The sequence below is a fragment of the Cibotium barometz genome, chromosome 18 (assembly GCF_041138505.1).
Source record: "Cibotium barometz isolate CiBa-2024 chromosome 18, ASM4113850v1, whole genome shotgun sequence".
Taxonomy (NCBI): Eukaryota; Viridiplantae; Streptophyta; class Polypodiopsida; order Cyatheales; family Cibotiaceae; genus Cibotium; species Cibotium barometz.
Genome location: NC_141063.1, coordinates 55,708,039 through 55,735,001, shown reverse-complemented (window position 1 = coordinate 55,735,001; position 26,963 = coordinate 55,708,039). Strand labels below are relative to the sequence as shown.

The window sequence follows — 26,963 nt, the reverse complement described above, 5'->3', positions numbered from 1 at the left end:
CTCGTATAAGGGAGGGCTTGGCATATACACTTCTAAGTTCTATCCTCATGGAAGGGAGGGCTTGGCATATACACTTCTAAGTTCTATCCTCATGTAAGGAAGGGCTTGGTGTAGAAACCCCCAAGTTCCAATAATGTGGTGGGACATGCGGTCCCCATAGGCCCATAAGTAGAAGAATGAAGGTTACCCATGTGAAAGACAAGGAAATAGAGCTTTATGAGGTCAAATGCAAAGGTAGGAGGGGAAATGCTGAGTGGAGCATAATGAATTGATTAGGGAGAAGTAGTGGGCTTTATCTCAATGGGGCAAAGCATAATTGCTGCCCCACGACTATCAAAGTTATTGAAAAAGGAAAGAGACACAAGCGATTGATTCCCTAAAAGAAAACCCAAATCTAAAAACAACCAAGACCCACAATGAATGATTAATTAGCAAATGTTAAGACTTCTAATGACAAGCTGGCCTACAATTCTACGCTAGACGCTTCTTAAAACAAATTTGAAACACGCTCTTATTCCAATTGTTCCAACAAGGCCAAAGCATCACATTACAACTGATATTATGAAAAGTGTGTATTCAAACACACGTTAAAATTTAAATAAAAGGTAGGAGCACAATGATAAGCCGGACAACAATGGGTGGCTATTGCCTGATAGCCGGGACTCTTCATAAAAGAGGAAAGGATGACGTTCTTAGGCGTTGTGCCCGAGAAGATGAGTATCTATACATTTTGCAAGAGGCACATATGGGCGTAGCCGGTGGTCACTTCTCAGCAAACCATTAAGCATTAACTTGCTATAGAAAATGGAATTATTATTTAATGTGAGAGAGGGCACTCAAATACAAGCCACAAGGTTGATTCTAACCTTGTGGCACTATTTGCTTGAGAGAATGAAAGTTGAAAATACTACATTGAGTATTGAAAACAGAGGTAGACATCATTCTCGTTGTAAGGCACGAATGCCAAATTTTTAAAAGTATAGAGTATTTAAAGTTCAAATACAAATTAGTAGTATATATTATATTCTAACTTGCACTCCTAGTAGAGAACGTCGCCTTCTCATTGGCTCCCCTTCTGGTGCAAAATAATAAAAACAAAAAGGCTTGCATTGCATTTTCCAACTGATTTTTTTTCCACAAATGTTGTGAGATGGAGCAGACTGTTTCTTTCCCGCCCCCCGATTATCAGCAGTTCCTTACGGAATTGAGTATATTTGAGAGGTGATGGGTTGTGATCACAGTCGGCTAAAAGATTGAATTCCGTGATTTTTTATTTTGGGGGTTTTTTGGGGCCGCACAGGTTGCTGTAGTTCTCTTCTGTTATGCGAAACCTCTCCGATTTTTCTGATGATCGACACACTCTTTCGGAGAAATGGTGGAGCATCATCGTGCCCAGATTTTTCATGCAGTAGCTGGAGCTGGGGCAGGCATGCTTTTTCCCTCATATTTAAAATATATGTAATTCAATTTCGCCCTCTCCTTTTATCCCCACCAGAAAATAGTAATTAAACTATTTCCCTCGCTTGATGATTCAAAATAATACTCAAATCTTAAAATCAAAAGGCTTAAGAGGGCATACTTCTGAAACTTTCAGGTTTATTATTATTGTTGTTGTTGCTGGTGATGGTGATCTCATTTTCTACTCATATTGATTTTTTAAAAATAATTTAGGTTTTCTGTTGATTTTTTGTCTTTCTGGTTTTTCCGTTGATCTATTTTTTTCTTGTTTTTAAGGTTTCCTATGGGTTTTTTGGTTAGTAATCCATCGGCTCACAACCAACCCCTGTCTCATAGTTCACTGGCATCAAACCCGGGCCCCATAATGGGACCCAACCGTTCTACCACTAGACCACGCGCCCGTGGGCACGTCGATTTTAAGGTTTCCTATGGGTTTTTTATAGGTTTGCTATCGATTTTTTGTTACTCAGGTCTGCTATTATTAAATAAATCAAATCTAACGGTGCGCCAATTCTTTAGTATTGTTTCTTTCTCAATTAACTTAAATGATGAGGCAATTTCAATAGAAGAATAATGCTGAAGCCCCTACTTTTTGGCATCTAGATTTAATTACTTTTCAGTAATTCAAAGAAATGGAAGATCTTCATTTATTTATCTATCCCATACTAATTTCTTGAGTATGCCAGCTAGACCAGCTGAAAAGGTGCTTCACTTAGTAGTTCTGAGAATGACATTATTGGCTAGAGTTAGCAGTTTATTCTCAGAAACAGGCTATGGTTGCTATTCAGCCAGGTTTTATATTCACATCATATCTTTTGCACCGATTTTCTGAAGTATTCGCACCATGCAGGTGCCATTGCTGCCACTTTCGTCTGCCCTCTGGATGTCGTGAAGACGCGCTTCCAAGTGTATGGAAACTCGGGGGGAATTTATCCTGGTTTCCAAGGTATGGCACACACATCTTTATGTAGGGGCCAAATGTGAATTTGACAGCCTAAGCTTGTGACTAGTTTTGCCTCAAGATCCATTATATTTGCCGTGTGTAACAAGTTTTGTGGTTCTCTTCATCTGGCGTTCTCTGTAGTTCTTTATGTAAACTTTAGAAAAAAACAACACTAGCAAATTAACAAGCTAGAATTATGTCCCTAGTAGGCATGCCAATTTTTAAGCTAGCTTGCTGGAGTGAGTCTCTACACATGTTGAAATGATGTCTGTTTTTTGAGATTGCCGTGTTTTGACGCAGGCAGCGTCGTTGTGGGGACTTTGCGCCAGATTTTGAAAGATGAGGGTTTCAGGGGTTTATATCGTGGTTTATCACCAACCATGTTTGCACTACTTCCTAATTGGGCGGTAAGTTTTTGTGCAAAGCAAAGGGTTTGCAGCCTTAAAGAGCTCAAAAGATTCATAAATCTTAAGGTTGACTTTGGTATTTTGATTGGCTCAAACGGGATAAGCCCTTTTTAAAACTGACGTGATGCTAGTAGTGTATCATGAGTGCAGTTCAAGAGCATGAGGGGGATTAGGGCTCTACTTTCAAAGGCCCACTTTACGAGGAGAAACCACTTTGTATTTGAGCAGCATGGACGCTCTCGACAGTTTCTGGTTTTTGGACACCAGATGGTGGCCGAGTGCGGCCAGATGGTTAAGAGCTGGCTTAGATAGGTTTGGCATCCACCCAAAAAGGCTACATGCAAGTGCAGGTTGATATTTCCATATCAATGGCACTAAGGCTCGAGACATTGTCCTTGGGTTGCAGGGCTGCAATGGGTGCTAGACAAACTCGGATGGGTTTTAAAGCTGTGCCAAGACCTGCAGTCTTCATACAACCTCCATCTCAGTGTCTTCCTAGAATGCCATTGAAGCTCCCATCAACTAAAGCACACGGGTGGGAAGAAGCTGCCATGAGTTGTAATTATTTGTTTGCATCAGTAATTCAGTTTTTGTTCTCCATCTATTTTTCACTTGCAAGTTATGCCTAGCTTTGTTCTGTGAAGATCCTTGCTATTTGTGTCAATGCACAAATAGCCATGAGTTGTAATTATTTGTGTTCATCAGTAATTCAGTTTTTGTTCTCCATCTATTTTTCACTTTGCAAGCCTAGCTTTGTTTTGTGAAGATCCTTGCTATTTGTGTCAATGCACAAGTTGTATTTCCTTACATAGTCCGTTAGGTGCTCGCTCTACTTCTGAAAGAGTTTCCCACTGCTTTCTAAGGTTGTGTTGGTAGTCCAAGGGTGTGAACTCCTTCAGGACTGCCTGACTACGCCAAGTATGAACCCCATGATGCTTAAAAAATATTTCTCCTACCATAATAAGGCGGAACTAGTCAAAGTTGTTGGGACAATTTGCGACTGGAACCAATGGGAGCCACTTGTTACGTCCAGACTAGCTGCACTTCTGAGTCCAATTCGTTATTATCTGTCTTCCCATTAAACTTTGGAGGCTTCAGCATCTTTCTCGGTCTGCTTGGTTCAAAAGCCAGGATTGAGCACAACATTCTAGTGTCGAAATGCCGCCGTTTGCAACGATGGGAACTATAATGATAAGAAGACATGGAAGTGGAATTGGAGCTAGATGATGAAGGATCTCGTAGAGAAGATCGATACCATCAATGTGGATGATGATCGTCACGTAAGTGATCACACTTGGGGGGGTAGAGTGTTGCCTCTTAACGCACAAAACTGAATGTAGATGTGCAGAAAAATAGAGAGAGAGATATTGGATTGAGCAGTTTCTGTGGGTAGTTCTTCTCTTGATTGTTTGAGAAGACTAATCCACAGTTTATATGTACTCTTTCATATTATTAATATAAATACATCTTCACTTAAAAAAAAAAAAAGAGAGGGAGAGAGGGAGAAGGACATAGTATCGGGTCCCGAATACCCTCCGTAGGGCCCCCACCACGAATGGTGTATTTGCTTTTATTAGAATGATGCAAAACTGAAAATAAAAGACTGAACCTGAACCTGAACCTTCTTGGCTGAGGAGAACCCACCACGAATGGTGTATTTGCTTTTATTAGAATGATGCAAAACTGAAAATAAAAGACTGAACCTGAACCTTCTTGGCTGAGGAGAATCCTCTGCTCTTGACCTTCAATCCTTCACCCCTTTGCGTTAGCTTCTCCTTGGCTGTCCTGGCCCTTTGATTGGCTTCAACACTTGGTGAAATATGAGATGAATGACCTGATTTATGCAATGGGTATTTATACCCATCTCTTATGCTGGTCGGCTGGTTTTACTCCAGTCGGCTGACTGAAAAAGCCTCAAATCCTACCTGTCTAAACAGCGGTTTGGCATCTAGTGTCATACCAGATACACAGAACCACTGACATCATTCTAGAGGGAGACTCACAGTGCGGACTCGCACTGTTTCATGTGCAGGACAATGCTGACCTCGGACGACTGGAATGGAACCCTGGCTGACTCTGGGCTCACATGGCACCAGCTTTCCATCCCAGGTCCTGCACCTGATGTACAGATATGTCTACGTGGCATCCAAGTGCGGGATGCACGTGACATCCAATTTGCTCTCTAATGCCTTAGAAAGGCGGTAGGGGAACTTGCTGGGAGGCTCTGAACCAGGAACCAACTCTATGTGATGGTCCTTAGGTCTACTGGGTGGGAGATTGGGTCGGAGGTCATCTCGCAACATAATGTCGTTGTATTGAGACAGGAGACCAGCCATCCTTTGCTCCAATGTGGGTGCTGTTTGAATAGCGTTAGACTGAGAGTGGACATAAGTCAACGCACACTCTGATGCTTTTCTTATGGCTCCTTGGGCTTGAATGTGGGAAATGAGTGGTATTCCAAGAATGCTCCTATCCCCGTGAATCATAATGGACTCAGGAAAACCATCAACAATAGTGAAAGTGTCTTGCCTCCAAACAAGAATGGGTGCATATTGTTTGAACCACTGGATCTCGAGGATCATCTCACACCCTAAAAGAGGGGAGACAATGAAATCCCTCTAGAATGTTGCCTTCTGAACCTAGAACTCAAACTGCTAAGCTTTCTGAGAGAGATGTGTACGTAGATGAGGTGTAAATCCGCAAGGAACCAAGGTACAACGCATTTTGTTTGCCAATTGTGGAGAGATGGCATCCTCAGAGCTGCCCATGTCAAAGAGGACAATGAATTGTTGTCCCTTCGTAGTGCCATAGGCACGGATGAGAGCCTTCTTCTATCCCGCAGCCTCACCCTCCTGCTTATCATCAAATACCATTGGTGGCACCGGATTCAAAGCTGGCAATAGTTGAACGGCATTAGAGGCTAATGGTGGAGGTGTGGATGTGGTTGCTACGGTTGCTACTGTGGAAGTGGGTGTCTTGGCAGACTTTTCGGCTCGCCACTTAGTGCAATCCTTCTTCTCGTGTCCCATAGTGTGGTAGAAGAAACAACGGTTCTCTGCCTTTTACCGTGTTTGTTCATCCAGCCGGATGTAACCTGTGGGTGAGAATGGCATTTTTCCTACCCTAAAGAGGGTTTTTATTTATTTATTTGGTCATTTTTGGGTTTTTATGTCTTGTGCTGCTGGCCAACAGCCCCTTTATTGGGCCGACCAGCAGCCCACCTACTGTATATAGATTCGCTTCATCATTCATTATTGTACCACATCAGTACCACATTGGTGATCACATCAGTCACCACCACATCATACATTTGTTGCTGCTGCTGCCCCGGTGCCTGCACTACATCGGATTATCATCTTCGCCGTTCAGCACGAGCGTTTTACATCTGCTCATATCTTGGGACAGCAGCCCTCCCTGCTACAGTAGAGCACATCAGCGTTTTACATCAGTTCATACCTTGGGACAGCAGCCCTCTCTGCTACATCATCGTTTTACATCGTTGGGACAGCAGTCCTCTCTGCTATAGCACATCAGCGTTTTGTCATCAGCTCATATCTTGGGACAGCAGCCCACTCTCTGCTGCAGCACATCTGCGTTTGTCTTCTAGAGTTCTCCTCGGGACAACAGCCCTCTCTGCTCACCATCTCACATCATCGGGAAGGCAGCTCTCTTTGCTTATCTTCATCGACACCACTCGGGATGGCAGCCCTCTCTGCTCCTCACCTCCACTTAGGTATTGTAGCACCCTCGTCACCAGAGTCTGCACCACTCGGGACGGCAGCCCTCTTTGCTCTACATCACCCCTCAGGTACCGCAACACCCTTGTCGCCAGAGCCTGCACTACTTCACCTTCTGCTGCTCACTACCACCTCGGAGTGCCTTTGCATCCACTGATGAGAGCCTTTGCATCCACTGATGAGAGCCTTCGACACCGACCACCTCATGGAGTGCCTTTGCATCACATCGACGCGAGCCTTCGTCTCATCGACTGTGCGTCAACACCGACATCGTCTTTGCTTCTACATATATGGAGGTGCGTTCCTCCTGTGGAGGAAACTTTTATAATGGAGCTTTGCACAATTATCACTTGCAGGGTGAGCAATGGTAGTAGCCAACCAGGTTCTTCTGGTGGCTACCATGTGATACATCACCTCGTGCTGGGTCTTCGATCATTCTTGCATTGGGCAGGTGCAGCGTTTGATCCGGAACTTTCTTTGGTCCGGAGGAGATTGTCGCCCAGCTCGGGCGAAGGTGGCCTCGTGTGTATTGATTCAATCTCGGGCTCAGGGAAGCCTGGACATGATAGATTCCGCAATCCAGGGCATGGCCCTTTTGAGCAAGTTGATCATGCGATGACTACAGCCCGGGGAGGAGCCCTGGAAGGATTTCTTGATCAGCTGCATTTCCACATGCCTTCCTATCCACAAAGGCCCCTGGACACGAGGGATTTGATGGATCTTCTTGGAGGCCCCCCTCCACGATCTCAGCATTGGTTTTGAGGACCAGTTTGCAGCGAGCCTCTTCCACACTTGGCAGCTTCTCCACCCCACTCTCATCCAGGTTTCCGAGGAGAGAGACAACCCTTGGCTTGGAACCCTCATTTCCGCCTTCCCTCAGGACACATGATCAGCGCCCAATCTCATCTCTCTTGGGGCCGGCTTTGCGGAGGGTGAACTTGGACTCTTGGCACCTGGCAAAATTACCGTTGACTCTCAAAGCCAACACTGCAGGACCCTCTGGGCACCCTAAGAGGAGCCTCCATTACGATCTGCAACATCGACTTACATCCCTTGACTCTAGAGTCACACACTAACTCACGATGGGAGATCATCAGCAGTATTGCAGCTTCAATTTGTGCCAGTTGCTTGATTAGGAGTTGGCCTACAGAGTCAATAGAGCACAATCAAGTCTGAAAATCCTAAGCTAACCGTACTCTACACACAAAAATTTAAAATCCACAAAGAGCTACATCTTGGAGAGTTGCATGTATACACAAGAGGAAGAAGAAAAATAACATTCTATTTTATCTAAAATTAAGGAGTTACATCATGCTGTAAATAGACTAGCATCTATTTTATATCTAAAAATACCCTAAAAATAAATGCATGAGATTGGACTATGGTTTCAACCATATAATATCCAACTTATCCAACAATCCCCCTCTCAATTAAATGCATTTTACAATAGCATCTTGATGGAATTCACATGATTATGTGCTTCCACGAATGAGAACACCCCGCCTCAATTGGGAAGATGAGGAGGTGGGCATCTTGTGTACACGGTGAGGACCGCCTAGCTCCCCGAACCCTGACCTGCGCCCCTCCGCCTCTGTGGTTGCTTCGCCCCTCCTTCCTCCGCCTCCCTTCCTTCCTCCATCGCTGCGCCCCTCCGCCTCTGTGCCCGCTTCGCCTCCATCCACACTCCGCCTCCCATCCTTCCTCCATCACCATTCGCCCCTGCCTCTGCCCGCCCTTCTTCGCCCTCCAGTTTGCGCTGTTTCGCCTCCCCTCCTCTCCCCGCCTCCCCTCCTTCCTCCGCCTCTTCCCTCTGCGCAGCCCTTCCCGTGCCCTTCTTCGCCTTTGCGTCCAGCCGTCTCCCCCTTGCTTCCCTTTCCTTTTTGCTTTTCCCTTTTCCACTCTCCCTTCCTTTCCTCCGCCTCCTTGCCTACCTCTTCCCCTTGGTTTGGATTGCTCCTCATCCGGGTTCAAGTCGGCCTTTTTTCTTCGATTAGCATCATGGCTAATCATTCTCCCTCGGCCGGGCGAACCATTGTTTTTTCCGAAGCCGAGCTTGCGGTCCTCTATGCCGAAATAGAGAAAGACTCCAAAACGACCCTCATTGCCAGAATCTTTGGATCTCACCTGTCCCGTCTCCAGGCTCGGGATTGGGTCTTGGCGGCTCTGCGTCCTCCGACCTCACTCTACACTTTCGAGATGTCAGGTTGCTTGGAAGAGGTTTCTTCCAAGTGGATTTTGATTCTGAGGACGCAGTCTCAGTGGTTTTGAAGGGCAGCACTTTGCCATTGGGCCGGAGGAAGATATTCTTTCTTCCCTACTCCAGCTATTTTGACCTTGTTGAGGAAGACCGGAACCGTTTGCCAATTACTCTCAGATTCCCAGGTCTTCCTCGCGCATATTGGCCTATGTTAGAGGCCATTGGGTCTACCTTTGGGCTGGTTCTTCAAGTGCCCCCACTTCACGCCTTGCCGACATCTTCTGCCCAGGTGGTCACTGCCTCGGCGGATGCTGTCCCCAGGGTCATGGTTCTTGCCCGTGACATTGAGCTCTTTGAGGACTATGTTTTGCTTCCGGGCCCTTGTGGCCCTTTGAAGCAACGTATGGAGATTGCATGTAAACCTGATCAGTGCCGGGTTTGTCACCAGCAGGGTCACTTTGCTCGAGATTGTCCTCGGGCTCGAGGTCGCAGGAGGCCTCGTAAGCGTGCTTCTCAGGCGCCACCTCCCTTGGTTCCTTCCTGTCCTTCAGTCCGCCAGGTGTGGCGAGTTGTCTCTCATGCCCGCCCCCTGGTGCGATTGATGGGACTCGGATCATGTACAGATAGATGATGTTTTTGGTCAGAGGGATGTCAGCTGATGCATCTTTGTAGAGAGATGATATCTCAGATTAGGATGATTTTGTTGGGTCCTCTCTACTTGGAGGGGGCGATATGCAGGATGTTCAGCACATGGGGATCATGTATTGCAGGATTTTCAGCATGATGCCATTGCCCTTGATGCCTGCAGGGCGAACAGGTTTCTCGTACATATGCAGGTACTGTGCAGGGCCTCGGACAAGGGCATGTTAGTGGACTTTGCCCCATGGATTTTCCCGTCCTCCAGCATTATGAGAGGCGTCCTCAGGCTGCTCATCGTCTTCTTAGATTGGGGGTCAAACCCTCTTCTCTTCCATGAGAATCGTCTCATGGAATGTTCAGGGCCTTGGAGGGCTTCCCACCCGTGGTAGGAAGCGCCTTCTGAAGGACCTGCTTCACCCTGTTGTTACAGGAGGGTCTATGGATGTGCTTTTGTTGTAGGAACACAAATTGGATAGATCTCAGTGTGGCAAAACTGGTAAGATGCTTTCTGGCCACACCTTCTGGTCCTCGGTAGTTGGGACTAGAGGGGGTGTTTGTATTTCAGTGGCAGCATCTATTATACCTCATGTTATTGAGCACGGTGTTATCATCCCTGCTAGAGCGCAGTGGATCTTGATCATGCATGAGGGTCAAAAATTGGGAATCTTGAATATCTATGCACCTAACGTGAGAGGTGAAAGGGTGGCCTTTTGGGACACCATTACAAATGTCATTCCCCAGGTTGATCAGGTTTTATGTGGATGATTGGTCCTTGGACAGGGAGGGACCATTGCTATTATGCTTGCACCACCAAATACGATCATTGCCCTGTCGTTTTTTGTCTTAGGGAGCCTGGGGCTCGCTCGGCCTCTCCCCGTGTCGGTATCCCTGACTCTCTTTATCTTGATGCTGACATTTCCCTTGAGATCAGAGAGATATGGAGATCTTGTGACGGTCTTGATAATATTGCGCTAGCTCTTGAGAGGACCAGCCATCATTATCATAGCACTGCCTTGTCTAAGAAGAAGGAGGCTCTGGACAAGGAGAGAGCTATTAGGCGTAGGATTGCTGCTCTTCAGAGGGAACATGAAAAGCATCCACATGCGACTTGGATTACAGACCTCTTGACCACAATTTGAGCAGAGCTGCAGTTAGCCAAGAGTTTTTTTCAGCACACAGGCCTTTCCATAGTAGGGATTCTGTGAGGTACTTGCAAGACTCACAGGGTGAGGTTCAGATTGAGCCTGATAAGGTGAGGGGTATTGCTTCAGAATTTTATCGGTCTTTGTTGACTGCAGAGGTGCCCTCTCCTTGGAGAGATGTGGCACGGCAGAAAGTTTGGGAGTGCATGCCCAGGCTCATTACAGATGCTATGTGTTCTTCCCTGGATGCCCCTTTCTCGAAGGATGAATTCCTTCACGCACTGCATGCTCTTTCCAGTGGTTCATGCCCAGGGGATGATGGTCTTTCTCCTGCCTTCTTTATTCTTTTTTGGGATCATATTGGAGATGCTATCACTGTTGCCCTTCAAGAAATGTGGTTGTCGGGTATGATGCCTCCATACCTCACGGAGGGGCTGGTTCACCTTATCCCCAAGAGTGGGGACAAGATTGACATTAAGCAATGGAGGCCCATCAGCCTCCTTGGATGTGCATATAAAATCTTAGCGAAAGCCTTGAGTATAAGGTTGCAGCCGATTCTCCAAAGGACTATCCATGACACCCAAAATGGTTTCCTCCAGGGAAGGAGTATATTTGATAACATTTTTTCTTTCTGGGAAGCTGTCGAAGAGTGGGCAAAGTCTAGTCAGCAGCCTCTTGCCATTCTTTTGCTTGATTTTGAAAAAGCTTATGACAGAGTGGATTGGGATTTTTTGGAGGGCACTATGGCACACATGGGGTTTTCCCAAAGCTGGATCAGAGGGGTGTCTTGCCTATACAGGGAGGCTTATAGCGCTGTTTTAGCCTGTGGGGGCGCGGTGAGCGTTTTCAGATTTCCCGTTCAGTGAGGCAGGGCTGTCTCCTCGCCCCTTTACTGTACCTCATTGTAGCTGAGGCTATGAGCAGGTTTCTTCGGGCTGCCCCTGGTGCTGTGGGTCTCAGGCAGCCTTTATGCACGGAGGAAGAGTTTTTGGACTCTGAGTTGGCAGATGATACGGCGTTGTTCCTTGAGGCTTCACATGCTTGTTTATGTTCTTTCCGGACAGCCTTGGAGGCCTTTTGTTTGGCAGCAGGAGCTACTATCAATTGGCATAAGTGAGTTGGTTTTTGGATCAATGATTCTCCTCTTGCTGATTGGGGTACAGATGTTGGTTTTACTTGGATTGAGAGAGGATGCTCTGCCAGATACCTTGGTTGTTAGGTGGGCATTGACATCTCCCCTGCACAACAGTTTGCTCTAGTGCTCTTAAGCATTAAAAGCAAACTTCATCACTGGAGTAGGAGGAAGCTCGGCTTGGCCTCGAGAGCTTTGGTGGTTAACTAAGTTTTGCTAGCCACGACTTGGTTTATTGCTTCATGCTGGATTTTTCATTAAGGGCTGCATTGGCCAGCTTCATCGCCTTATTCGGAACTTTCTTTGGTCAGGGCTTGATGGAAATGCACACACCAGGGCTAGAGTTGCTTGGGAAACCATTATCAGGCCTAAGCAGGAAGGGGGATTGAATATCATTGACACTGAGGTGCAATGTAAGGCTTTGCTTTGTAAGCTGGTTGTTAGGGGCTTTCTTCCAGGCACTGAGCCGTGGAAGGACTTTCTCATGCAGCAGATCATGAAGTGTGTCCCTGTTCGCGGAGGTGATTGAACTCTCAGCTCACGCTTTATTTTTTCGGATGCAGTTCACCGCTCCCCTTCACCCCCCCTGGTTAGGTCCCTCCTACGGGCCTGGGACTGCCTGAGGAGTTTTTTGGTACACATCCCCCGCGTTCAGCGGAGGAAGTTAACCGGCAGTGATGACAAAAATAGGAACACTCTGCCCTACCCAAGCCAATACATTGATTTACAAGCATGCTATAACTTCATGCCAAAACAAACTGAGATGAGAAGTAATGTGCAATAAAATTTGATGACCAAGTCCTTGAATCTCTGCATAGACGCACTTGACATCCAACCGATATCTCTTGCTTTGCTACATAAGACCGGCTGATAAAAGTACTGAAATCTGCATGTAAACGATCTCCGATTGAGAAGTAATGTCCAATAAAATTTGATGACCAAGTCCTTGAATTGCATAGACGCAGTTGACATCCAACCAAACGCAGATGTGCTGTAGAAGAGAGCGGGCTGCTGTCCCAAGATATGAACTGATGACAGAATGCTGATGTGCTGTGGGCTGCTGTCTCAACAATGTGATGCTGATGTAAAACATTGATGTACTGTAGCAGAGAGGGCTGCTGTCCCAAGGTATGAGCTGATGTAAAACGCTGATGTGCTCTACTGGAGCAGAGAGGGCTGCTGTCCCAAGTTATGAGCTGATGTAAAACGCTGGTGCTGAACGGTGAAGATGATGATTTGATGTAGTTGTGTGATGTGGTGGGACTGATGTGATCACTGATGTGGTACAGTGGTGAATGATGAAGTGAATCTATATATAGTACGTGGGCTGCTGGTCGGCCCTGTAAAGGGGCTGTCGGCCAGCAGCACAAGACAAAAAAACCCAAAAATAACCGAATAAATCAGAAAAACCCCTTTTTAGGGATGGGAAAAATGCCATTTTCACACCCCCCCTCTCAGGCCAAAAAGGGGACCATGAGAGAAGATGAAGGATTCCAGGGTCCCATACAGACACACTAGCAGAAGGAATGTATCCCTCTCTGGAAGCAAAGTCTCATAAGTTAAGAGAGGGAGATCGTGATGGCAAAGGTGGAGAAAGTGAGGTGATGTAGATGGGTTGATCATCTCCCATTGTGAGATCTTGAACGGGGCTCTCCATTGAGTAAGAAGTCCCATTCCTTGTGTGGTCCAGATCAGAGTAAGGAGAATCAACTTCTGGTGAGAGAAATTGGTCCTCCAGGAATGCGGGTAGACAATCCATGCTATGTGCTCTCAAGGTCTTCAATCCCGTTGCTCACGATAGCTCTAATAACATGTGAGGGCAAAAGGACGAAAGGACTAGATGTACGAGAGATCAGAGCAAATCAACACAGCACGATATGGGTGAGTGAGTGTAAATATGATGGTGAGTGAAAAACATGTAGAAGAGGCCCTCTAATGTGAGGAGACTCTCAGTAGAAGACCCGTGCGATGGCAGCGGGGTACCTGCCATGTGCACTGGCTGGGTTCCTGCTGTTGTGGACTGGGCTGGCGGAAATCCCTCTTGGAGGCTCTCTGGTGGAGTGGCAGCTGAGGAGGGGCAGGGCGAGGAGGCTGCTGGCGCTGAGATTCTCGATCGGTGGGAGGGGCTACTGGTGTGGTGCCTCCTGAATGAGGGGGAGGGGGGGTCTAGGACCTTGCCCAAAGAGTGCCCCAACCCAAGGAGGAGCGCGTGGTATGAGGCTGAGGAAGAATACCGTCATTGGGAAGCCACTTACTTCCGCCAATTAGTCCGTATTCGAGGAGAAACGGTGTTTCTATGGTGTAAACCTGGGAGCTCTGCACTGCCAGTGGGCTCATGTTGCCAAGAAAGTGAATATCTATGATACCACCGGGCTCTCTAATGAGAGCCGCCTAAAGGAGGTCGTGGACCTGGCCACGACCTGGACAGCTGCCAACAAACTTGCACACCAGGGTGCTTGGTTCTAGCAAAGCCACTTAAGAAGCCAGGAGCTGGAGTTCCTCTAAAAAGGTTGTTGAGGGTGGTCTCCGATTGGGATGACGGAGCAGTTTCCATGGGGTCCACCTGAGGGGTGGAGGCAAAGGGAAAGCCTGTGACTATGCTGTGAGGAGCTGGAGATGGGAAGGGGTTGAGGATACAAGGAAGGGGTTGTGGCATAAAGCAGCAAAGAGGGCCGGATATGGTGTGGGAAGTCTCGGGAGGAGGAGGTGCAGGGGCGAGGGGCGGGGCAGGGGCAGGCCGTGCACACATGGAGGGAAAGGGCGCCGGGGGGGGGGGGGTGTGGGGGGACACGAACAGGGGAAAACTCAAGCTCTTGATTTGCTCCCTTTGCGACTCTTTTGGTGGGATTGTTTCTGTTATTATCAACTGCTTGAATATCTACTTTGAAGCTCTACGTTTGGCACAGTGTCTTTATTTATGCTCTGCAAGTGTATGAATATATATTTTGAAGCTCTAGGTTTGGCACAGTGCCTTTATTTGTGCTCTGCTTTAGTTTGGAGCCTGGTCACATATTTGTGTGAGCAAGGTTTGAGCTTATCCCGTTGAAAACTTCTATCCCATCCAGAATCTCAAGTCCATGCTTATGTTTTGAAACTGCAAGGCCATGCTTTTATCTGGTAAAATCTTTGCTTTTTATGATAATTTCAAATGCCCTTTAACTTATGAAACTGGTGGAAGCAAGGATAAGGCGTGATTCTGCTTGTGGCATGTATCTGCAGGTTTATTTCACAGTCTATAGCCATCTCAAAAATCATTTGGGAACAGAACGTTTATCAACTGACGGTGAGTAGCTTTGTGATGTTTTGTGGTTGTCGCATGCACGGAAGCTTTGTGTGTCTTCTTTCAGCCCTAAGTAAGTGAATAGGAACCTTGATGCAAGTCACCAACAAAGACAGAGAGAGAGCTGTATTTTCAGTATATTACATAGTACAAAAAGTGTCAATATGACTCTACAAATCTGTGGCCTTTAGCCTTATATAGGCTCTTCACATGGCACATGCCCATAACCTGGCTGACCTGCTGTCGGCCAGCAGCAAGGACAAAACCCACCGAAATATATAATCCTGACTTCTTCTGTTTGTTCACCCTGTCTATTGGTGTCGTGATCTTATAGGGATTCTTTTGCATGCTCCTGAGCCTTGCTAGTGCCCTAAGCCTACTATTTATCTGTTGCCCAAATCAGGGATTGCCCTGAGAATCAGCCATGTCCATGTGTGCACATGACATCCCATCCTGCTAAACTTGATGATGGGATTCCAACCTTTGATCTTTGATGACTGTCATCATCCCTTTGTCTCTTCTTGGACTCCCAAACTTGTCATCCTTCCTGCTTGGCAACCTTTTCACTGACAACCTTGCCATGTCTCTGATTCCACTCCAAATCTGGTGTTGAGATATGTGCATCTATTCCACTTCGTCCCCTTGCCTTCATGTCTTGTCCTTGAACACTGCCATGGTCTCCTTGCCTTCATGCCTTATCCCTAAACACTACAATGGTCTCATTCCCGAGGTTGATCATGGCATCCTTGCTCCACCCGCCTTGGAACCGTTTTCTCGAGAGCCTTCCTTGGTATGCATCGCCCCAACTGGCATCCAACCCTCAGGGCTGCCATTCCCTTGGGTTTCGTTGACACCGACCAGCCCGATTTCTACCTTGGCTGTGGTACTCTCCTTGGACTTGTGCACCCTCTTTGGACACTTACCCTTAGTGAGGCTGATGCTCTGATACCTATGTCACATGCACGGAAGCTCTATGTGTCTTCTTTCAGACCTAAGTAATTGAATAGGAAGCTTGATGCAAGTGATGCAAGTCCCCAACAAAGACAGAGAGAAGAGAGATAGAGAGCTGTATTTTCAGTATATTATATAGTACAAAAAGCTTTTGACAAAGCTACCTTGAGGTTCTTGAATGCCTCTAACGCTCATGGAGTCATTCGGATCCGTTGCCTTCTAGTCTTGACACCCTTTAGCAGATCGGTGAGATCCGTCGAGAGGTCAGAAAACTTGTCAATGTGGGTGGAATATGCCTGGCATATACCACAAAGCATCTAATGTCATAAGCAGCTTGCGGTACTTTCGAATTGACAATCTCGGCCACCTTGGCCGGATCAAGTCGGATGCCCTCAGCACTGATAATGTATCCAAGGTAGTGAGCCTTCAACAAATAAAACTCCGACTTCTTCTCATTGACACGTAGAGCCCGTTGCTTTCCAACAACTTCAAGACTTTCTCCACATCAATGTCACGTTGCTCAGTCATTGAAAATACCAGTATGTTGTCCATAAATATAAACACACTTTTCTAATAAGTCCCTGCAAACACGCATCATCATGCGGTTGAAAGTGGTTGGGGCATTCGTCAAGCTAAAAGGCATGACCACAAATTCATAGTGAGCCTGTTCCGTACGGAAGACTGTCTTAGGGATGTCTCCCTCAACAATCCTCACCTGGTGGTACCCACTCTTCAAGTCCAATTTCGAGAACACCTTGGCTCCATTCAGCCTCTCAAGAATATAATCTATTCGAGACATTGGGAACTTACTCTTGACAATCAGCTTATTGAGTGTACGATAATCGACACACAATCGAGAAGACCCATCCTTCTTCTTGACAAACAGGATGGGTGCTGCAAATGGCAACACACTGGGACGTATGAAGCTAGATTGCAACAGTTCTTGCTGTTAGCGGTCCAACTCCGATTCCATTGCCTTGAGTAGGCGGTATGGAAACTTGCTCGGGGGATCCGAGCTTGAGACGAGGTCTATCTTGTGGTCCTCCGTCTAGATGGGGGGAGCTGGGGAGGGACATTGTCTCGAAGAAAAATCTTCTGGAACTTGTCATGGAGAGCCTAGTACTTCTCTGAAGCACTGGCCACCGTTTGGGCAGTCTGGATGTATATCAACGCACACTATGCGCCTTTCCTGATTGTTTGTTTAGCCTGCAAGTGGCTATGAGAGGAAGTTCAGGATTCTTGGCTCACAGTTAATGGTCATTGGGGCTTTGGACACATTCCGGCTAATTTGGAAAGTGTGCCTGTCCCAATCGATATCCGGCTGGAACTTGTGAAACCACTAGATTCCCAAAATTATGTTTGTTCCTCCTACTAGAGGGGCAACCATAAAACCACATACAAACTCTATGCGCTGAATAACTAACTTAGCACCCGGAGCTTCAAACTTGATGCTTGTCGTCATGCCTGTGCTAAAACCCTCAAATTTCTTGTCCACCGAAGTCAGTATGAAACGGGCTCGCTAAGCGGCTTGTTCCATGACCACATCCTTCGTGCTGCCACTGTCAAACAAGATGACTCTCTGGCCACCTATGTAGCCAAAGGTCTTGAGCAATTCGTTGCGCTTATACTCCTGGTCGTGGACGCCCTTCTACTTATCTTCGAGCTCCCGGCTAACGATTGCACCACCCGAAGCACTAGGATCTGAAGAACCAGGGACAGCCCTCGCTGGGGTGGTTTGTGTGGGAGCTGGCCTCACCACGGAAACCGTGGTGAGTTGGGGTGGTAGTCTTCTTAGGACAGTCTCTATAAGTGTGTCCTTTTGTATGACAAAAGAAACACCTACCCTTTGGTCGAGTTCTTGGAGCCAGAGGCTCCCGTGCTTTATCTTGGGGAAGATCCCGTCATGTTCTGGTCTTATTCCCCCGAGGTAGTTGCCTTGGGAGTGGTAGGTTGGGAAGTCTTGGGCTTTCCGCCATTGTGCTTCATTTCAGCACTCTGTGCAAGCGAGAGTGCGTCTTTGAAGGTGGCTGGCCTAAACATACACACCTCCCACTGGATTTGCACGTCCAGGCCATAAAGAAGCTGCCCTTTCTTGTCCTTATCAAATAAGCCTAATTGCAAACATAGGTTTGAAATTTTATTGGTAAATTGAAGGACTGGTTGCGTGTTTTGATGCAATTCCCTAAACTCGTCTTCAAGTCGCTCAAGGTAATGGGGCACTAGAAACCGCCGCTTAAGGTCGAGGACAAAAATCATCCCAAACATAAGCCGCCATACCTAATCTGGTGTGGGCATGAGTGCACTAGGCCCACCAAGGAATGGCCTGACCTTCCAAGTACCAACTAGCCAAGATCACTATGTCAGTATCACTTTTTCTAATTGCAGCAAAATAAGCTTCAAACTGATGCAACCAGGAATAGAGAGTTGTGGGGTTGAGTTTACCATTATATTTATTGAAGGTCATTTTCTTGGGAAAATGTGTCGAGGAAGCCGCTGGTGTCATTCTTGTGTCTAAAGCCGCAAGGTATCTTTCGTGTTCCACGCGTCGCTTGGCGTCTTCTTGTGCAGCGTCACGAGATGCTGTCGCATGCGGCACGGTCTTCCATCTGTCGAATCTCCATTGCTCGCATCTGCAACTCAAGCATAGAACTCAGTTGCGTTTGTAACCCTTCAAAAGGGTCATTTTGTAGAGGATCTAGAATCTCGAAAATGGAAGGAGAGGGAGGAGGAGATGGAGAAAGAGGGGTTGGAAAACGGGTGCGCTCTTCCATTGCCAAGATTTGCACCTTTTGCTCTTCCAATTTGGTACCCTGTTTTGTGATTGCTCACATCACCTGCTGGAACTTCTCCTATACACTCATGTTTGCCGCCCTCAAAGGACTGCCGGGTGCACTCTGTTCTGGAGTTTGTTGTTCTCACTCTTCGTCGTAGCTCGCCATAGCAGGAAAATGCACTTTCTTTCTGGAGCACAATCTAACCATCTGATATGCGTGTGGGAGACTTCCAGACGCTGAAAACCAACTATCCTTCGAGGGACAGGAGTGACACCATTGGAGTCTAGAAATCAACCACACAAGCGAGAAAAAATTTTGTTTCTTTTTTTCTTGGTTTTTCTGGCTGAATTTTCTCACTTGAAAAAGGCTTTGATACCAATGTAACATGCGGAAACTTCGTGGTCGAATCAGTAACTTCAATGCTCAGAATTCAGCAATCATTCACGATGAATATAATGCACAAAACTGTAGAAGATGTGCTAAAAAAGAGAGGGAGAAAGAAAGAAAGATATATTAAGTGTCTACTAAAGACCCAATGGGCCTATGAGACCAAAGTGATACAATAATGTCCATGGCATATCTCATCATGGAATGGAAAATAAAATAGAAAGAAAACATAAATATAGCTATCTCGCTGGGTTGATACAAAAGTGTCCATGGAAACTCGTCATGGAATACTAAGAACATAAAAACATCGGAGCAACATCAACTCCGAGTAGATGGTATACCACTCTCCAAAATGTCAAGCATGGGGCTGACGAGTATGGCCGAGAGGTCTCCCTCAGATATTGTCGCGTGGAAAGGTAGCTCGATGGCGGTGGAGCATGTCCTGGATCTGGAGCTGATGAGGTGATCGTGGCCGACGGGGGGGTCGAGGGCGTCGGGCATGCTGGAGTGCAGAGGCTCGGTCCGAGATAACTCCTCTCGGGTGAGGTAGGTCCAGAGCAGCTCGTGGAGGGTCCACAAGATCCACTATGTTGGTGTCCTCCACCTCCTGGGTCCGGAAGAAACTAGTGATGGTTGGTTGCCGAGGGAGGGGGCGGGGTGGCTGGGGCATGTGTCTCAAGAAGGTGTCCCTGTGTCTGCGGAGCTCAAGCAGGAAGAGGTCCAGGCAACGCTGGTCCTGGAAGTCAATGATCTTGGAGAGTGGACTGAATCCCTTACGAAATAGACAGTGAAACCTCCCGCGGATCTCATAGTATACTGGGCAGCGGCATATGTAATGCTCCTCTGTCTCAACCTCTGTGTGGCATAGTTGGCAGATCCTCTCCTCTCTCTGGGTGTCCGTACGAGCTTCCCGGCTCTGAAGATGCGCTTAGCTCTACTTGTCTCTACTCTGAGGCGGTGGGAAGAACCTGTATCTGGCCAATCGCAATCTGCATGGCATGGGACATGTGAACACTCAAGTAGCCTGGCTGCTGGATGAATCCATCCTCAGTGAGTGTGAGGAAGTGGTCTCTATAAAAGGGCATCTTGGTTTGGGGAGCTCCGGGGGTGTGATCCATGTACAATGTGTGTAGAGGCTAAGAAGATCTGATCGGATAACCCGGTTGGTATCCTCGTGAGACAGCCGGAAAAAAGGGGAGTCCAAACTGTACTGAAGGCGGGGTAGGCGGTCCATGCAGAGCCCATATACTGAGAACCAAGTGGGAACTAGTGCATACTATACTCCAGAGTGCCCCTCTAGTGCTAGCTGTCTGGAGGACTCCAGGGCAAGCCTCGGGTACCTGTGGGGATCCATGTGACTGATGCGATGGAGGTATGTGACTGTTTGGAAGAGTGCCTCCACTACCATTGGGGCTGTAGCAAACTCTGCCTGGATAATCTGGTGTGGGATTGATGGTTTGCTGCGGATCATACGGAAGAACATCATGACCTGGGGCCTCTCAACTCATTGCCAATCCTCATTGGATAAATATGCCCCCCAGAAAGCTGCTCCATACATCAAGGTTGGTGTGACGAGGGTGTCAAAAAGCTAGCCCTTCGTCCTGGGCTCCTGGAAATGTGCCTAGAAGCACTGCCGCTCAAAGGCTGCATATCCCCGCGTCACTCTGGCATGTGCTGTGGGGAAGCATGGTAAAGCATGGGCCACTGAAAGTGACACCAAGGTAGACATAGGATGAGACAATCTCCACAGGATCCCCTCTATATGTGAAGCTCAATCTGGATGTGACGGGGCGAGAGGTATTGAAGACCATTACCTTGGTTTTACCAAGGTCCCGCTGAGTGCAAAAGTCATGTAAGGCATCCAACTGTCTTTGAAGCCCTTTGGCTGAGTCTGAGAGGAGGACGATGTCATCTGCATAAAGTAGTATGGGGATCAATATGCTTGCCAGTGTGGGACCAGCCCCGCCTAATCCATCAATGAAGCTCGAGATCTCATCAATGTAGAGGCCGAAAAGAGTGGGTGATAGAGGGCGGCCCTGTTTCACCCCAATAGTGATGGAGATCTCTTGTGATGTACCTCTTGGGGCTCTCACTCGTCCGGTGACGGACTCATAGAGGGCGATGATGCTCCAAACCATGTCAGATGGGACTCCGTTCTTCTGTAGACGGTGTAAGAGGTGGGCTCGGGGTACAGTATCAAAAGCTTTGCGGAAATCCACAAAGCAGCAGTAAATCCTCTGGTGTCGTGCTCCACCCTCCTCGATGATGGCACAGAGGGTGAAGATGTGGTCAAGGGTAGAGTAGCTCCTCCGAAAGTGAGCATGTCCTGAGGCTTTGCATCCCTGGCTCTCTGCAAATGAATTGAGCTCCGCCTCTAGCACTGATCCATAGAGTTTGGCCAATGTGTGGCCAATCATGATCGTCCTGTAGTTATTAGGATCAATTGGATCTCCGGCTTTGAGGATGGGGGTGATGGTGTTGGTGGACCAAGAGGGTGGAAATCCTTCACAAAGGGTTGTATTGAACATGTAGGCTAGTAGGGGCGCTAGGGTATCATGGGCATGCGAGATGTACTCGGCAGTGAGTCCCTCATGATCTTGGGCTCGCCCATTGCGTAGTCTACGAATGGCCTTGAGGACCATGCCCTTTGTGAAGAAGGTGGAGGTGGTGGGGCGGGGGTCTGGTGGGGGGGGGGTAGGGGTGGCTGATGGGGGATATGATAGAGAGAAATGAAATGATATATTAACGTCTCTAAGAGGCCATAGTGGCCTATGAGACCAAAACTGAGAGTACTTCTGAAGTTGGTGTCTCATCAAAGAGAACAACTAAATGAGACTAAAAAGTACAATAAACTGATTGTCCTACAGTTATAAGAACAGAACTGTAAGACTCCGAGATGATACTGAGTAGAAAATATTGGAAAATAATGAAAAATGTATATAAGGTAGATCCATGTATGCTGATCAGTTGAAGTGTTGCCCTCTCTTTAGATCAAGTATTTCCGCCATGGGGCTGTCTAGAATGGAGAGGTCGTAGAAGCAAGGTAGGCGCCTCCGATGCCGAGCAAAAATGGCTCTGATCTGGCGGTGGTGAGGATGCCGTGGTCGGGATCCTGGTGGGCGTGGCCGACGAGCACGACATAAGATAAGTGCTCTATCAGTTGGTGACTCCCTGGGAGCGTGGTCGGTGCCCTGATGGCCTTTTTGTACCTGCATCACCCAATGCATCCTTTTTGCCTTTCAAATAAGATATGGCCAGCTCTCTAGGATCTTCATATCCCATCTTTGTTGCTATGGCCTCAAAGGTTGCATCGTCACATGAATCCTTCTTTTTCTTTTCATTCAAAACCCTTTGCACATTAGGGTCATTCTTGAGAGACCGCAATTCAGCTGTCTCCTCACGATAGCGTCTAACTTGACGCTTGAGAGCCTCTAGCTCTGAAAGTACATCGGCCTGGTTAGAATATGCGGATTTATCAGACGGCTGTGCATCTGAATGCTCACCAGACCTTGCTTGCATGCTCATCTTTTACAATCTGTATGCTCAGCAAAAGCTTTCCGTATGCCCAAAAATCGTCTTTCTCAAGCAAAGAAAGAAACCAATGCTCTAATACCATTATCACAAAACGGGCACGTGTATACGGAACCAATTCACTACCAAAACAGCATACATACATCAACCATTCCTCGCATATACATGATTACCATCATTGTGAAACATTACATGAGCATATACATCCTGCAAACATAAACCAACTTGCACATGACACAGCACTAGGGGCTGAAGTTGGGCCAGCCCCCCCCTAGGTACCTTTATTACCAACAAAAGTATTTATATGTACAAGATGCGGGTACCCGGAGAGTACACACTCATCCAGCTGACACCAGATTTATCCAACTGTGAAAACATAGGTAAACACATTACCTGCAACTCCTCGGTCACCAACCAAGGTTGAGTGGTTACCAACCACTCCTATTGCAACACCCTCGGTCACCAACCAAGGTTGAGCGATCACCAGCCGCTCCTGTAGAAATACCCTCGGTCACCAACTAGGGTAGAGTGATCACCAACCACTCCTATACTTTGAAAGAGCAGTCACCAACCCTCTAACAAAGTGCTGTCCCAAACTGGCAAAACAGTAACCAGCCATGGTTTTGGCTCATTGGCCACCCACAGGTTCCACCAGATCACATCCCCAGGCCTGATACTTGTCTAGGGACATGTTTGCTCAAGTTTCGTCACGAGAAACGTCCTGCAAACCTGTAAAAACAGCCAATAATGGCCTTTACAACAGTCAGCCAGCTCTTGTTGAGGCTCTGTTCACTCTGTCCAAGCCCTGTTCTCAGCAGAGTAGCACAAAAACAGTCCCAACAGCCATGTGCCAGCTTCTAGAAACAAATCTAACAACCTGCGGCCCTGTAGATGTAGTCGGCTTGCCCTGTGGAAATGAAATGAAATGATATATTAACGTCTCTAAGAGACCATAGTGGCCTATGAGACCAAAACTGAAAGTACATCTGAAGTTGGTGTCTCATCAAAGAGAACAACTAAATGAGACTAAAAAGTACAGTAAACTGATTGTCCTACAGTTATAAGAACAGAACTATAAGACTCCGAGATGATATTGAGTAGAAAATACTTGAAAATACTGAAAAATGTATATCAGGTAGATCCATGTATGCTGATCAGTTGAAGTGTTGCCCTCTCCTTAGATCAAGTATCTCCGCCATGGGGCTGTCTAGAATGGAGAGGTCATAGAAGCGAGGTAGGCGCCTCTGATGCCGAGCAATAATGGCTTTGATCTGGCGATGGTGACGATGCCGTGGTCGGGATCCTGGTGGGCGTGGCCGACGAGCACGACATAAGATAACTGCTCTATCGGTGGTGACTCCCTGGGAGTGTGGTCAGTGCCCTAATGGCCCAATGGAGGAGGTATCAGGAGGTGTGTGGGCTGGGTTGCTGGTGCTGGTGCCGAAGAAATCTGTCAGGGTCCTCTGTCTAGGTACATCATGGCTCAGCCTCCTGTCTGCCAAGAGGGTCTCTCTGTGTCTCCTGAGCTCAAGTAGAAACAATCCCAGGCATCTCTGATCCTCAAACTCCATGACCCTGCGTAACGGGCCAAAACCCTCTCGAAAGAGGCAGTGATATCTCCCTCGGATCTCATAATAGACTGTACATCGGCAAATGTAGTGTTTCTCTGTCTCTACCTCCTGGTAGCATAGCTGACAAATGCGGTCATCCAAGATCTGATGCACATATCGCGCTGTCTCAATCCGCAGTTGGTGTGATGAGGTTTGGATCTGTCCAATGGCACAACGTATCCCATGTGATAGGTGTACATCCATGTATGCCGGGCGGGTGATAAAATCATCCGGTGAGAGGTGTAGAAAATGGTTCTTGTAATGAGCCATTTTCGTGCCCAAGGGCTCAAGGGGGCTAGTCCATGTCCTCTCTGTGTCCACTTTGATGATATCCATCCTGATCACGCGGTTTTTGGCCGGCCCTCCCAAATCCATAACCGTGAGAGTCTCTCTCTAGCCACCTTGGCTGGTGGAGGGTTGATGTGCCACTCATTTGCATGAAAACCAATCACCCTCACCCTTTGCAAGGTGCATCCCTTGAAGTCCTCGAAGGGGGTCTGTGCTCTCTCCAATCTGCCATGAAGCCCAATAGAGAAGGTGATGAAGGTGGAACTCTCATCCACACCATAAACTACCAGGGGTATATTGTGCCTGGTGAACACTCCTAGCCATTGCAGGGGAGGATGTCCGGTATACGGGCCAACCATTCCGAAGGGATGGAGGAGTCAATGTCGAGGCTAAGACTGTGTTTGCCCCAGATCCCACTAAAGCCTCTCTCCTAGCCTCTAGGGGCAGCTGTCTGAAAGTAAGCCAATCTCCAAGGGACCAAGTGGGGCCGATGCTCAAAGCTCCCCACAATACATGCGGCGAGCTCTGAGCATGTGACCACTACGCAGCCGGACCATGGGGTTACATATCAGGGCTGTTGGAGCTGCTCTTCGGAGGTTAGTGGAGCTGAGGGCTGGCCTGAGATCCTAAGCACACAAGAGACTGGCTGCAATTCTATCCTCAAATGCGGGGCTAAAACCTCATGCCCGCATCTCTGTCATAATCCATCGCGTGCTTTGAGGCCAAGGGCCTCCCAAGATTGGTGGAGATCCTTGCCAGGAGGAAGTCCTTCCAAGGCTCACCACTTGTAAGAAGACCTCGAACAATCAACTTGCTCAATAAGGCTCGGCTTTGAATGGAGGGGTCGATGATACCCAGGCCCCCTCTATGTCGCGGATAGCTGATTGATCACTCTCTAGCCCACCTTGGACTCGGCAAGTCTCCCATCATTGCTAGCCCACAAAAGTTCTGGGACAAATGTTGCACTTGACCAATATAGGCTCGGGAGAAAGACCAGTGGCGGGAGGTGATGTACCACATGGTGGCGAGAAGAACTTAGTTTGCCACCACAACCCGGCCAGCTAAGGAAAGTCTTACAAAACTCTAGTATAGCAACTTTTTCTGGATGCTCAGAAAACGAGGGGCAAGATGCTGCTCTAGGGAGATGTCAATGCCAACCTGGCATCCAAGATACTGAACTAGAGTGCCCCTCGGGACCACTGAAAAGCCTCAACTGGACACCAAGTCGGGGAAGGTGATGAGCCAACCCAAAATCCACAAGACTTGTGTCAGTTGATACGTACACCGGATGCACAACAAAAAATCTCAATCGCCTTGGCAAATCTCTGGAGGCTCCTCATGGCCCTTGAAAGGTATGCTACAGTGTCATTGGCAAACTCGGAATCGAGAAGCTCCTCCTGGGCTTGGATGGGAAGATGCAGTCCTTGGAATCCGGTCTCCTGGGCAGAGAGAAAGCTACTCACAACCTCGGCGACGAATAGCAATATATAAGGTGCTAGAGGGCACCCCTGCCGGACGGTGTCGCTTCCTAGAAGGTGAAGATGTTGTCCAAAATATTCCGATCTTGAACGAACCGGTTTGTGTACCATGTATCAAGTCGGGGAGAAAGGGATGTAGTCTCTGGCTGATGGCCTTGGTGAGAAATCCCTAGGAGGGTGATGGACCTCCATTGCCGAATCTTGAGACTGTCACCACCTGTCATGTGCACAGTGTGTATCTACCGTGTGCTATACGCATGCAAGACTAGTTTCGAGGCTTGGGGAAGCTTGGAACTAGGCAGGCTGATTGACGAGCTGAGTTAGGGAAATACTAACGGGCGGGCACCCAAGTATGGACGGGCGGGCGGCCAAGTGTGGACGTCCGATGACCGGCCAAGAGCCTATAAAAGGGTGGCCAAGGTTAGTTATTGTAATATAGAGAGTCTCTCAAGTTTGAGAGAGCTCTATGGTCTTGGAGCCTGGATCTAGTGCAGACGTGCACCTGCTTTATGCAGCCGAGGCCGGCAGCAGTCTCGAGGCCGGCGAGGGCAGCTTCGTGGCGGTATGGGACGTCGCGAGGAGGAGATTGGTCGGTACGTTGATGAGACCAACGGCAAAGCCTTTGGTCTACTTCCTAAGCAAACAAGACCAGTCACAGGCGCATCATTTTCTCGTAACTACCTCCCAACTTTCTTCCCTCACACTAAGCTGAAATAACCCGAAGAAGAAGAAGACATATATTCCCACAAAAACTCCTTTACAAAGACTTTAGACGGAAATTGCTTTTAGGTGACAGATAAGATACATTTTCCATCAAATTACATCAACTTCTGTACAAAGTTCAAGATGATAAATGTATTCAGGGAGGTCCTCTTCAGTAGGTAAACGAACATTCTCCCATTCTTCCTCATCCACTTGCAAAAGTAAAGACCAGTAATCCCCATGCACTGCGGAGAATATGACTTCAATTTGAAAACCACAAAAAAGGATTTCTTCAATACCACTGTCG

General features: G+C 47.6%; 1 protein-coding gene across 6 annotated transcripts in view; it reads left to right on the top strand.

Moving 5' to 3' along the window:
- Positions 1–1,049: 1,049 nt before the first annotated feature.
- Positions 1,050–26,963, top strand: part of LOC147629499 (nicotinamide adenine dinucleotide transporter 1, chloroplastic-like) — a 136,008-nt gene continuing 110,094 nt past the window's right edge. For 2 of the 6 annotated variants that reach the window (XM_086812760.1, XM_086812758.1), the window contains exons 1-4: positions 1,205–1,427; positions 2,309–2,404; positions 2,706–2,808; positions 14,875–14,938. In XM_086812760.1, the coding sequence (XP_086668886.1) occupies positions 1,348–1,427; positions 2,309–2,404; positions 2,706–2,808; positions 14,875–14,938 (343 nt within the window). In that variant the 5' untranslated portion in view covers positions 1,205–1,347. Of the gene's footprint in view, positions 1,428–2,308; positions 2,405–2,701; positions 2,809–14,874; positions 14,939–26,963 lie in introns of all 6 variants that reach the window. The other 4 variants (XM_086812759.1, XM_086812762.1, XM_086812763.1 and 1 more) reach the window with 4 other exon arrangements.